Below are 14,583 nucleotides of genomic sequence, written 5' to 3'. Positions count from 1 at the left end.
CATAGATTTTTGGTGGATGTGCCACAAAACAGAGTTACAATAATCAAGTTTTGAGCAAAAGAGGGCCCAAGCAACTTCAAACCGGTTTTTAGTGGATAGAAAAGGTCTGTTGGCGGTGATGAGCTTCATGGCCTAACCTGACGTTGAGGCAATGCGGTTGGTTTGGCGTGTCATGTTGAGTGCGGAATCCAGGTAAACCCGAAGGGTTTTTACAACAGCTGTGATGGGGAAGATGTGGCCATCGACAGAGAAAGAATTATAATCCTGATAAAGCTTGGCTACCCTTGCTGGGGACCCAGGAGAAGGAGCTCAGTCTTCTCATCATTGAGACAAAGGCAGTGTGTTGCCATCCAGTTTGAATTGTCTCAGAGGTAGTTGACCTTGAGTGAGTCCTGTGTGTAATTGCCTGAGAGGGGGATGAGGAGTTGGTTGTATGAGACTCCTAGCGAGTCGAGGTGGTCGAAGAGAGGTTTGTTATAAATGTTATATAATGTTGAGGAGATGCAGGTGCGTTGTGGTACGCTGCATGCTGTGGGTCACCGGCAAACACTCTGTGCTGAGAACGTGAGGTGGTGGCGTAGTGTGCTGTGGTTGACCAGGTCAAACATGGCAGAAAGATCCATGAGTTTGCCTTGGTCAGCATCGTCGTGAAGTTTGAGGTCTAGTAGTGCCATCTCCGTTCCATGTTTGGGCAGGAACCCGGCCTAGAATGTGGTGAGACTCTAGAAGTCCTGCATTTGCAGGTAAGCGACCCTGTCTAGGATCTTTAGCAGGAAGGGACTGTGGTGATGTGACAGTAGTTGCTGGGATCAAGGTAGCGTTTCTTGAGAAGGGATATCCAAGATTGTTTGAGAGCCAGAGGGACAGTGCCAGAGGTGAAGGAGGAGATAATTATGGCGGAGAGGGAGAAGGGGTTCAGCACAATCCTTCACTATCGGAGCTGGGCAGGAGTTCCCTTTGCATCAGGAGGGGTTGAGGCCTTTGATGATGTTTCCAAGGGTGTATTCACTAATGGGCAGGAACTCGAAGGGAGGACAGTCCCTAGGTTCTGCAGGCAGTGTGGTGGAGGGTGCAGTGGCGATGAGTTGTTTGGCTGCAATCTTGTTGTAGAAGAGTGATTTTGTGGGTGAGGGTGTCTTGGACAACATTGCACCATGCGTTATCTTTGTGGATGGGGGTTGGGGGGGGAGGGGTCAGTGGGAGAGGGGGTTTCCAGCTCACGAAGGATGGCAAAGAGTTCACGAGAACTGGAGGATGCTTTGGAAGTTCTTACATTGTAGGTGGATGCCTTGGTCTTATGAATGGCTTGTCTGTAGTGGCGGGAGATGTTTACGAAGAGTACTCTGTAGCTTTGCTAGGTTCTTTGTGCCAAGTTGTTTCTGCTGCTCTTTGCTTGCAGGGCATTAAGACCTGGTGTGAGCCAGGAGTTGAAGTGTTGGACATTCTTTGGCTTCCTGATTTTGAGGGGGGCCAGGTGGGCGAGGGTGTTGGAAAGCAGGTTGTTGTAGTGTTGCACCTCGGTGGTGATGTCCTTGTAGTTGGGGAGGGGCTACGTAAGGAGAGGGATGATGCTGTCGCTAGTGAGGTTATGGGTGCTGCAGACCAAGATGGTGGCTGGTTTGGGGTTGGTTGGACGGACTGTGGAGGTGAGGGATGGGGAAAAAGGTGGTATTGTGGTCGGACTATGGGCATGGGCAGTTGGCTAGGATGCTGGCATGGCTTTTGTGGTCCAGGATCCAGTCCAGTGTGCGGCCCTGGGCATGGGTAGGTTCAGAGAGGAGTTGGGTGTTTCTTAAGGCTACCATGGAGCTTGCTAGCAAGTCAAGGGGGTCATTATAGCCGAGGTTGAGGTCACCAAGGATGAGGAGTTGGATAGAAGGGTTAAAGCTGCTATGGGCAAGTTGGAAGAGATCATCCTCAAAGGTAGCGAGTGTGCCAGGGGGCCAGTAGATGAGGTACAAGATGACAGGCATTGGCAGAGCATTTGATTTTAGTGGAGGTGATTTTTGCAATGGGGGAAAGTGGTAGTTGTAAGGGGGTGTAGAGTTATGGTGACTTTGTAGATTAGGGTGATACCGCCCACTCCTTTCTGGGTTCTGTCAAAGTGGATTAGGGTGTAGCCGCTAGGCACTGCAATGGATTGAGCTGGGCCAGAGGAGGGTGAGCCAGGTTTCTAGAAGAGCAAGGATGTCTAGATTGTTAATGGCTATCGTGTCAAGGATGTTGTGTGTATGTGCCATGCGAGATCTAGTGTTGAGTAGGGCACAGTGCAGGGAGAGTCTAGGGTAGGGGCGGTGAATATTTAAAAGGATAATTGATCTAAAATGTTTTTACTGGAAACCTGAAATATGTTGCCTGATCTTCTTAAGGCATTAATTAAAATATTTCTTGAAATCACAGCAAACGAAAACGTTCTGCCTACTTATCTTCTGAGTTTTAACTTGACCCACAATATTGTTTATCAAATGTGGGGGCATAGGTGAAAAAGTGTGAAGGATTATTCACAGTTCATGCAAAAATGCATTCAAGGCTTTAAAAGGTGGCTTTCAACTTAGAACGTTTATAGGGAGGGATTGGTTCATAATCTCGGGAGTCTCGGGAGGATAGCTCACGGGCAATATACTCGCCTTGGAATCAAGGCGACACTGAGCAACACAGGTTCGATACCCGGGTCTGCGCTTAGAAAACTCTGGGTATTGAGCGCATTATAAATAACCTATCATATCATAATTGATCAATGAACATGGATCTTTGAGACTTATAAGCAGCACTTAAACTGTATTCAGGGCCTTCATCAAATGGGAAACTGGTGCCAGAGCAGATTAGGGCAACCGATTTTCATAATGCCCGCCAGATCCAAGCATGGTGCACCACCTGAAACACAGGTGGCCATGAGGCTTAGAGCCCTCTGAAACCCCTTCACTGTTACTAGAAGGCACTCCAGGAATGACCACCTACTTTTTTTTTTTAAATCACATTTACTGTTTATTATCTTCCATCATCTTTATTTCTTTTTGTGCTTTAATGTTTATTATAATTTGTCAAGTGTATTGCTTTGCCTGATATGGCTTTGGGCATTTGTAGAAGGTGTTGTTGGTATGACTTATGTACAACATTTATGGGAGTAATGCCAGAGTAAAGTTTTGAAAGAAAAAGGCTAGACCTATACTGCATAACACCAAGCTTCTCAAGGAAGTGGCAAAGCCCTTCTCATAGTACTTTTAAACATGACCCCTATGAGGCAAACTTAATGTACCCATTAGCAGTCTTTCTAGAACTTATTTGTTTAGAGTTACATGCTATGCATCCAGTGGTTAGTTTAGAGTATTAAAAGTGGCTTACTGCCAAAGTAAAAGGTAGGCATCAACAGGGGCGTTCCATCATACTATCCGTAGACTACATCTGCAGATACCCTCAATGCTCCGAGTCAATGCCGTCAAATGGTTTGTTTTCTCTGATGTCAGATCCTAATGTTGCAGTGAGTGTTGTTGGATTTGTTGCTCAGTCCGCCTACAAAAAATTCTTACAGATACATATGTAGCTACTTATGGCTACGGCAGTGAATACCCACATACCTTCTCTTGTTTTTGTGCACCTCGAAATGAGGTGTCACAGGTCCATTGAGATCTGCCCAGCTAGTAAGAGCTCTGTCCTTAAGATCCCCCCCGCCCGCCCCAGATCTCAGCTAAGCTAAGAGTAAGGTCTAGCGCTCTTCTATGCAACCTGGAAGCTACTAGTCACTGAAATGGAACCCAGACCACATCTCCCCTCGTCTTATTCAGTGTGCATTCTGTGTGTGATTTGCAGGTCGCAGGTTCGAAACCCAACAAGGCCTACTCAACCTTTCATCCTTCCGAGGGCGATACACGAGTACCAACTTCGGTTGAGTGCATGCAAATATCTATATAAAGTGCTTTGGCGAGAGCGCTATATAAATAAAATATTTTTATTGCAGAATAATTACATTATACTTAATATAACGTTTTAGATTGATTCTGCCTCACCCTTGTATGTAAGGCCACTCCTTTATTAACATAGATCATATTTCTATTCAGGAGTCCTTAAAACTACTTGCGATTATTTGGCCATGCCAGAGATTTCTTAGTGTCCCTAAATATTGTTTAGTGACAACTCATTAGGACACCCTCCTGATTTCTCATCCCACGTAAAGCACTGTACACACTGATATATTTTGTGTGCATTTTAGACATACACTGAACATGCATCCATTAAAGGTGTGTTATCAACAACGGTCTACTGAGAAAAGATGCATGCAATTCCAAGGACTGAGGAGGATTCCACCTGCATGATGCATTGCAGCATTGTGCATGTCAAAGGGGGGGAATATTACAACGTACTTAATTTCAGCTGTTGCACATTCCTCGTGCAGAGAATCTCAATGAATTGGTCTTCATCTGTCCCCCATTTCTTCTCACCAGCATCATACAGGCTCTGTAATAGGAAAGGTAATAGGAATCATGATTAATGAAGTGTTCCATGACACACTTGAGTACTGTAAAGATTAGTTTTGTAAAAAAAATGTATTGTGCATTTATAGAGCAAACCTTAAGCACATTTAAAAGGAAGTAAAAATATTAAATTTACATAAGAATTTTGTTAACGAATTAAAATTCAAAACATAGACCATTAATAAATACATTGCTAATCCATTTTCACATTCAAATCAATAAAAAGTACCATTGAATAAAATCAATTCAAATTAAAATGTAATTAAAATTCAAATTCGTTCGCACAAAAGTTAATAAAATCAGCACAAGGTGTTTTTAAAAAATAAACAATGTGCATATTTCAGAACAGGCTATTTTTGGGTAAACAAGGATTCAAGGTAGAGCTGAGGGGTAGATGAACACCAGCAGAGATTACGGGACGGGGAGGAGGATTGAAAAAGCCAGCAAATTGCACAGAAAGAGATGAGAATACCAAGGAGAGATGTGTCCGCTGGCTAAGTAATGTATAATACAGTCGGGACAATGAAACCCACCCTGCTGAGCTGAAGGTATAACAGAACGGGAGTGTGGGAAACAAGACTAATTCATTATTTACAATCCTTGTAATTCACAACAGAACGTGGTTGCTGCATTTTTGTTTTAACCCTGCCTCTGTGGAGGTCATCTATGGTAACGAGTCTATCATGAGATATATTTTAACTGAAGCATCTTTTTACTAATTGTAGAAACAATATTTGGACAGGAATAGTGGAACATCTGTTACTGGCAAAACAGCAGTGAATGGGGGTGTGCGGATGGATATGCAGGTGGTGCTGTGATCTCAGTAGGCATCAAATTCCTCAATGCAAATACCTTTGTGAGCAGGAACAGGACAATGCCACATCCAACGGATGTCCACATGTACGTTTCAATCTAAACAAGGGACATTAAAGTAAGCAAGCTTCCACATGACGCAAATTATGGATTATAGTTGAATCCAGATTAAATGTTCCAGGCTACATTAGGGAGCATTCATTCTTATATTTCTCCGAACACGGCCACAAGTGGACTCAATGCGTTCTAATTATATGAGGCGCCTACATTCATAAGTATGGCAGGATACTGAATACACTGCAATTTGTTAACCCGGTCTGCCCCGAAAAGCCAGTGTCAGGAACCGCAGTGAGCACTTCAGGTTCCCAATAGGTTAAATGACACTTACAAGCTTTATATAATTCTTGAAGTTGTGGCAAGACACCTGCTGTAAGTGTTTGGTACGGAATGGGCGGTCAGATACAGTATCATCATTTTGGGGATTGTCAGTAGCAAGGGTGGTTTCCATTGGGTAGAGAGGGTGACATTAGCAAGGTTGAGCTGGGTAGAACCAGGCCGCGACAAGCATGCAGATGAGGCCGCAGACAGAAAAGACTTAGAATTGGGGGCAGCCAGATCGCTTGGCAAAGGAGGTTATGAATTGACATGGAAAGATAAGTAGAAGCAGTTGAGGGAGGTGACATGTAGACAGTGGGAGTGAGGGAATAGGGTTGTATCATTTTGTAAGAAGGATTTCCTAGTGGAAAGCCTTACTGAGACTGTCAGTGAAAGAAAGAGATTGAGCTGCCAGAAGCAAAAGGGAACTTCTCATTTCATATTGAAGGGCTCTTTTAAACAGTTAAGATATTCTAGTGCAGCAAAAGGGGTAGCTCTTATTCATTTTTGTCAGCATGTAAGTTTATGTGGTAAAAGTTTGCTTCAGCAATATTAAATATGTTAAATATTAAAAATAGCATTTGGTCACTTATATGTGACCTTAGTTTGGCTTTTGAGTGCCGAACAGGCACATTTTTACAACGTGATTGAAAAGTTAGAAAAATGAAGGTTATCTGGTGGGGATGAGAAGGGGAGAGAAAAGACATAACAAAAAGTCTGGCATAACCAATAAAAAGGCCGTTGAGAGACAGGGGGCAAGAGAATGTGAGCATGGCTGTCCAAGCTGAAGGTAAACCCTAAATGTTCTGATCAATCAAGAAGGATAAGAGTCAGAGGTTTTAATGTTTTGAAAAATAGGACAAGATCAAGCATGAATACTGTGTTTTTCTTATTTTTGTATTCACATAGCCTTCTAAAAGGCTGTATACAAATTTCCAATCAACAATACATCTTAAGCAAAATCAAACATAAGTTTCGGAAAATCAAAATCACGTCATACAAATCCTTCAAAATATCAAAAACCACTTCACAAAACTTAACATAATAAATTAAGTTAAAATCACTACCATTGAAAAACTCTGCCTAAAGCATTTGCACGTCTAAACTCGATCCTTCATTACTATATTTCATTTAAAAACATTGCCTTAGATGGTTCAAAGTAGAACAGTGTTATGAGGTGCCGTGTGGATTCCAAAAACTGATCACCACCAAGCCGGCAAAATCTACTTCCCCGAGGTTACCAAGGCGCCCACCTAACAACTCCAATGCGGGCATACAGTTAGATTTAATGGACAGATATTTTCTAACAGTATTACCCAGTGGTCAAAGTGTACAAAAATAAGTAGGGGAACTGTGTTCCCTACTGCCCATCCCCCTCTTCCCACAAACCACATCACCACGCACCCTCCCAAGCGCAATCCAAATCCCCAAACAAACGCACCTGCTGTTTAAGGGAATGTCCTATGCATTACACTGAAGTGCAAGTTTCAACTTCTTCCTACACTTCTGTTTTTAAAACGAAACGATTCCGGAACGGTTTCTTTTGAAAATAAAAGTATGGGAACAGTAAAACATAATTAAAAAAGTAGAGGAGCACTGCTCCCGCCCACTTCGACCACTGGTATTACCATACGACTATGTTGTTAGATAAGCCGGTGTAAGGCAGCCATTCTTTATATAGCTAAGAAATGTGCCACTGTTATATTTGGTAGCCATGGACACAATTTGTTCATCTCCGTCTTCGGCTTGTAGTAACCCCCATAATGCCACCTTGAATTTGCCAATCGGAAGTTGAAAGATCCCCCGCATCTAATTTATTCACGTGGACCTCAATACATTTCAAAAGAAAGCATCTTGGCGGGACATCCAATGACTTGTAGGTCAACCATAAGCCCTGAATAAGGGTATCATCGCCTGCTGTTTAACTTCTTATACAATAATACTTTTTTTGAGAGTACTGCTTCACTGCTAATTATATTAGACACCAGCGTTATAATAGTTTCCTTAGACATCTGCCTTTTTTCAGATGTGTGATAAACTTACCACCCCATATTTCAGCCCCATAAATCATTATTGATCTAATTTTCATTCCATTTAACAGTTATCGACTGGAGCGTGTGCCCACCAGGAGTAACAGAGAAACCATTTATTTCTCCCAGTCTTAACCTTTAAATTCTCTAGTTCCCACTGATTAACCCATTTCAACTTGTCGTCCACATTAACACCTAAATATTTGTACTCCCTCACTATTTCAATTTCCTGATTCTGAAGCTGCTAATTATAACTTTTCACTTGTTTATTCCCTTACATGAAAAACATTATCTTGGTGCTGGCTATGTGGATTCTCAAATCATTAATCCTGGAATACAATTCCAAATTATTATGTTTTTGGAGACCTTGTGGAGTACAGTCCGCGATTATCAGATTGTTCGCATAGCCTAACCAAGACAATGGCAATTTTCCAAATTTAACAGGACAAGTTCCAGTTGCTTCTAGGGAGTCATGTAGGTCGGCTAAGTAAGGGTTGGATAAGCAAGGAGCAAGTATGCAACCCTTCTTTAAATCTCAAGGTTTTTATCCATGTGGAAACCTTACCTGCCTGATCCATATGCACCCGCACCCTAGTATCAGTGTGGCGTGCCACAATCATACACAGGATGCCACCAGGTATTTTCCATGCGTGCAGTTTTTCCACAATTTACCTCGACTGACTGTATCAAACGCAGACGAGAAATCTATATAGGCTGCATAAAGTGGAAGGCCCCGCCAAAACCACGTATATTAGACAATGTTAACTAGGGTAAATAGATTGCCAGTTTTTCCCACACCCTTGCGAAAATCAGTTTGATTAAAACATTTTCACATGGTCACTCAAACCCTCAAGCTCATCTAACAGAATCCGCACAAAGATTTTTGATGGGGTGCTGAAAATGGCAAGGCTTCGATAATTGGCCGGGTCATTCCACTTGACCTTTTTGAATATCAGCAATATCGTACTGTCCTGCCAAGCCTTTGGGACTGTACCAATGTCACTAATTGCCAGAAATATACTCGAAAGTGCCCTGACCCATAGTAGAGTATCTAATTTCAGCAAAGCGTCCCATCTGGGCCCAATGCTCTCGACACCTTAAGTTTACTAATAATAGTTAAAAGTCATTAATCTGTAATGTACATGTCTAATCAATGTCCATGAAAAATTATTCAGGAGGGATCTCCTCTTCAGCCTTGCCCAAGGTAGAGGTGATGAAGTCCTCTCACAGGCAACTCAAAGCCCCATGTATTAATGCCCCTCGGTTATTGTTCTTATTAATGTATTGCCAAAACAATGTGTCGTTCTCTTGAGGCTGTCGCTATTCCTAACCATACTTCTTTTTTTTTATTTCTAAAATGGGGTCACAACCATCTCTTGAAAAAAGATCTTCTTGCTGACAGCTCTTTACTTAATGACATTGAACTCACTGTGGTCCCCCGCTTATGATTCACTACAATTTCTCGTAGATCCTGTCAATTATTCTCTCTGCACCTGAATGTCAAAATCTGGTCTTTTACCGCTTGGCGTTATCTTATGTTGCACAGTAATTAAACCCTTGCTAATAATCTCAAACACCTTTGCTTGTATTACTATATGCTCCCCGCTATTACTTCAAGGCAAAGTATTTATTCTCCATAGCTAAGAGTTTATCTCTTCTTGTAGTACCCTTCTAGCCCTTTCTAATTTGTCATTGCTTCATACAATCCTATTACATCCATTATTCACTTATTTCACCAGCCTCGATCACTTCACCATCTACCTTCGCTCCCTGTGAGTGCACATATCAGTAAGTGATCGCAATACCCAGTATCCTGCGTTAACTGAAAAGGTCAGACAAGCCAGGATAGACCTTCAGCGTGGGGGACAAAGTAGCACCATGGGTGCCAGTATGACTAATGGAAGATGTAAAGACAGTTTGTGGCATCTTGTAGACCAAAGACTAGTGGCACTGCTACTACTTTAACCAGCTGAAAGCCCGCCTGACACAAGGGCAGCAGAGAATGTTACAAGTTCAAGAATACAGAGTCTATTTGGATGATGCCTGTAGCATTACATGTGCTGCTTCTTGACCCCAATGCTGACAGAATCCAAAGAAAGGTGGCAATAGCGAAGCTGAAGCTCAGGTTGCTTGCATGGTGAAACTATGGCTACTGTCCAGAGTGTCGTTTTTTGGCTTCTTTGCTAGCTGCCTGAGGCGAAAGGAGTTGAAGAGGCCATTCCCCTTGTTTGGACTCGTGCTTTTTAAGTTCAGTTGTTATTTGTGGTCTCTTCTGTTTTCCACCTGGTTCTGTTTTTGGTCAGACCTCTGTGAGGAATCCCGCAGATCCCTCACCAAAACCCTGCCTAAAGTCTCCTCCCAGGTGGCCAGGAGAGGGCAGATGCTTCTTGATTACCTTTGCATTGTTTCGTACTTGGGGCTTTGTGTATAAATGCCTAGCTGAAGAAAATAACGTAAGGCCGGTTGAAGTCCAATAAGCCTATATGAGTAGTGTTGTACCTTGAGGCTTTGCCTGGGGCTGCTGCGTGCACGACTGTCCCGGACCACCGCTCGGTCACCTCACATATGTTTTAATATAAAATGTTTGTAAGAGACCACGTAATGGTGATCTCGTAGGTTGTATTGGTGCTATGTTGGTATAGAGCCGAGATTGGCTCTACCTTGGTGAGGTTTAGCCTTGAGCAGCGGTCTGGTAGGTCGCTGCATGGTGGATTGGCTTTGCACTGCATCACCCCTTGGGCGAAGCTGGCTTGGGGTTATGGTCAAATGATGAAATGTTGCCCGTCTGTACTGTATGGTATTGGAATCCATACGGTTTATCCTTGTACCATTAGGTGTATCCATTTTGTAATTCTCCTTTTATCAAATTGATTGAATGCAATGTGTTTTAATGTGTGCATTTACTTTTACTTGTATGTTACAAGTATAACAAAGTATTTTAATATCTGTGATTGTAAAGGTTCTTCTAAACTATATACAAATAAAGTTAATTCAATCTTCGGGTTTGGTTCTGCTTCACTCCTCGCCTATGGCAGCGAGTATGGGCAATCCCACTGCCTCTGGAGTTTTCATCTTCTGTTTGAGGCCTTCAAGAGTCTGTGGAGATGACCAGACACAAGGAAAAGCCTGCTCGAGGCCCGATAGATGTTTAACCTGAAGAATGTTTACATTGAGGACCTTCACAAACAGTGTCTTTACCCAGACTATGACTTGGCCAACTGTACTATCTGCCAATCTTTTTCATCCAAGACCCACAAGGTCCGCCAACAGAGGTTAGTGGCATGCTTGAAGGAGGGTGCTGGGGCCTCTGACTCAGCCTCAGTCCGTAGTTATGCCTCTGCCAGGCACAGAAGACCCCTAGAGAGCACTCCCTCTTCAAAGGGGTAATTGTCATCGCCAAAGGTCACCTCGTTGACCACTTCGGTGCCCAAGAAACAACAGTTTCGTCGTCCACTCATCGGAGAAATACTCTCCACGACTACAGCTCCTTCATCCAGGCCATCATCGTCGCCGCTGCTGTTGACGATTACCCAAAGTCTACCTAGATCCTCATTGACGACACAATTGACTGTCCCGTCGACCACGTCGTCGATGACAAAACCAACTAGTCAGCAAATCCTTCTGTGTCCACCACCTCGTCAACGACTTATCTACATCAAAGACAAAGACTGTTACCATACCAACACTGTCGCCAAGCACATCTGCATCGTCGATGCCTATTCAAAGGCCGTTTGTCTCCACTTTCCTGAAGGCAATCACTGTGGACAGGGATGTTCTATCGGCATTGGCCTACCTTCCCAGACCAACTCATGCCCAGCCCGTTTTCCCCAACTCCACATGGTGATAGACATGCAAGTTGTGTCCTCTGAGAACAGAGAGGAGCCTGTGCCTCATGTGATGAACATGCCTCGGCCAGCCTCACCAAGACAAGGCCTTCCCATACCAAAAGACCTTCATCATATCCTCCAGGGACACCTATTCTGAGGAGCAGTGCTACCGTTCCTACACAGGTTCCTGCACCGTCTGGCTCCAGGGGTGCCTCAATGAACATGCTCTCCACACTGCAGACAGTTTCAGAGCTCCAACAACTTCTTCCTGTGACATGGTTGCCTTCTCCACAGCCACCTGATAGATTCCCAGCAAGGGAAGGTTTAGTTGCACTGCCAGGTCTTCCTGCAGTGGTGCCACAGTTAACACCTCTTGCTCTCACGGATACGGACACTGACGACTACCCATCAAATGGTTCTCCAGGTACACACGCTACAGAGGAGTTTGAATATCTAGTGCCAGGTGACGTTGAGACAGACCTACTGCCAAGTGATTCGTCCTCAGACAAAATTGGTGCCTTTCATGCCCTCATGTCATGAGCGGCAAGGCTTTTTGATGATCTTCCCGAAGAGCAGAAAGGATTTCTGTACCAACGGCGGGAAGCTGCAAGAAAATCAATGGTGGCCATTCCAGTACAGGAGGATATTTGGGAAGAGACTCATAAGAGTGAGAAACCCTTTCTCAGCATCTCGCAAAAGGACTGCTTTGATACAAAATATAAGGTGCCAGAGTTTGCACCCAAAGGCCTGCGCATGTAACCTTGTCTGAACTTCGTTGTCCCTGCAGATACGCGCAAGCGTTCTGCCAATCCTTGCGCTGTCAGTACGGTACCTCCAGACACAGAGGGCAAACAGCTGGACGCCTTAGGAAAGAGGGTCATATCGTGCCACTACGGCCCTCGAGGCGGCTACCTCGCTTGTATTCTATCTCGCTACGATTGTGAGCAGTGGTTCAAGCTTGGGCAAATACTAGACTTCCTATAAGATGACAAGCATGATGAAACATTTATGCTGTTACGAGGGTGAGACGGCATCAGACCAAGCCATTTCTATCGCTGTGGTGGACATAGCATATACTGGGTTCTGCCAAATGGGTAATGGAGCAGTGCTGCGCCGCCAAGGGTGGTTAAAAGCCACAAACTTCAGACTGGAGGTCCAATCAAAGGTGGTAGATCTGCTTTTTGACAGCACCAACCATTCTGGTAAAAAGGTTGAGGAAACCCTGCAAGCCTTCAAGGCTGACACAGACATGTTCCCTGGGCAATCTGCAACAGCGCCGCCAGTCCTTTCACCCTGGTAAAGTGAGGTTCTCACAGACTTCTATGGACTACCGATCCTTTTACCGTCCACAGGCAGCCTGCACCGGCAACACCAAGGAGGAGTATAAAGTTAGATCTCAACCTTACAGAGGAAACCAGCGACAACGCGTAGCTTCCTCAAGAAGGCAACTACCAAAGCAAGCCTGACCAGGCCGTGATCCTGAACCCCCCCTGCTTCAGCACCCCAGTAGGGGAACAGCTTGCCGATTTTGTTGATCAGTGGAAACACATCACCACGGACAAATGGGTGCCATCGTTCAACAGGGCCATACCCTAGAGTTAATTGGAAAACACCTCAAAAAATAAAAAATAAAATCAATCCCCGCTTCTTCAGGCAGTACGCTCCCTCCTAAACAAGGGGCGATCACACCTTTTCATCTGCACCAGAGTATACTCCAGATACTTTCTGGTAAAGAAGAAGTCAGGATGATGGAGGCCAGTACTCGACCTCAGGAGCCTCAAATTCAAGTCTCAACAAATTCCACATGGTAACGCTGAAACACATCCTGGACCAACTGAAGAAGGGGATTTGCTCACCTCTTTAGACCTGTAAAGTGGCAGTATGAACCAAGAAGAGCCACAGAGGGAAAGGAGAGAGGGTTTGCATGTGTATCCATGCCAGACCCACGCTGGAGAACAATCATTACAGGTAACTAACTTAAACCTACACCAGCATGGGGTCTGGCATGGATTCACATGCCCATGAATAACAATTACACAGCAGTACATATACACAACCACGGGAGGTGGCAAATCTCAACAGAAGCAATAAACGCTTGCCCCTGTAATAGACTCGCCTCAAGTGAACAGGTACCGACTCAGGACTCCTCCCTGGAATCCCTGTCGATGCAGTTGAACCTTGTGAAGGTGTGTGTAGACCTCCACGTAGCAGCCCTTCAGATGTCGAGCAGGGGAACACCATAGAGAAACACAGCCGTTGCTGCGATTGCTCTGGTGGAGTGGGCTCTCATCTGGCCCGGAAGCAGCCTACCAGCCAGTCCATGACAGTGCATGATGCAGCCGAAGAGCCACCTGGAGATGGAAGCCTTCGACAAAGCCTTTCTGTGATTCACAGGTCCAAAACTGACTAACAGCTGATGGGTTTTCCAAAAGTCCTTGGTGCGTGCCATGTAAAACTTCAAGGCATAAGAAACATCCAGCAAATGCAAGGCCTTTTCGTTTGGTGACGATGGATTTGGGAAGAATCCAGGCAACACCATTGGCTTGTTGAGGTGGAATTCCGATGGCACCTTTGGCATAAAGCTGGGGTATGTACACAGTACCACCTTTGAAGCGTGGAGGGATAAGTACAGCTGCTTACACAACAGGACTTGGATCTCCCCGACCCGCCTGGCCAAGGCGATCGTCGCAATGAGGGCCGTCTTCCACGATAGAAACTTGAGCAGGCCCGATGCATCGGCTCAAAAGGAGCCCCCATGAGCTTAGTCAAAACCACATTGAGCTCCCAAGCCGGGGCAGGAGCTTTCACTGGCGGAAAAGTCATGAAAAGTCCTTTGAGGATCTCCTTGACGGGTCTGTGCAACCACAGAGAAGGCCTAACCGGCGCAATGGTGTAACGGAATATGGCAGCCAGGTGCACCTTGATCGAGGCATGAGCCAGTCCAGTCTTGGCCAAGGAAAGCAGATATGGCAAGAGCTGCGGGGCCGTGACACACAGAGGGGTAATATTCTGAGCCTGGCACCACACAGAGAAAGGCTTCCCCTTATGGCCATAGAACCTCAACATTGA

General features: G+C 44.7%; 1 protein-coding gene across 1 annotated transcript in view; it reads right to left on the bottom strand.

Annotated features, from left to right (window-relative positions):
- ANXA3 (annexin A3) overlaps positions 1 to 14,583 on the bottom strand; it is a 542,330-nt gene that overhangs the window by 233,534 nt on the left and 294,213 nt on the right. The window contains exon 9 of the mRNA XM_069626342.1: positions 4,359 to 4,452. Coding sequence (XP_069482443.1) covers positions 4,359 to 4,452 — 94 coding nt within the window. The remainder of the gene's footprint in view (positions 1 to 4,358; positions 4,453 to 14,583) is intronic.

Source organism: Ambystoma mexicanum, chromosome 6p (assembly GCF_040938575.1).
Source record: "Ambystoma mexicanum isolate Mex_15411 chromosome 6p, UKY_AmexF1_1, whole genome shotgun sequence".
Lineage (NCBI taxonomy): Eukaryota > Metazoa > Chordata > Amphibia > Caudata > Ambystomatidae > Ambystoma > Ambystoma mexicanum.
This window is presented reverse-complemented; position numbering and strand designations above follow the sequence as displayed.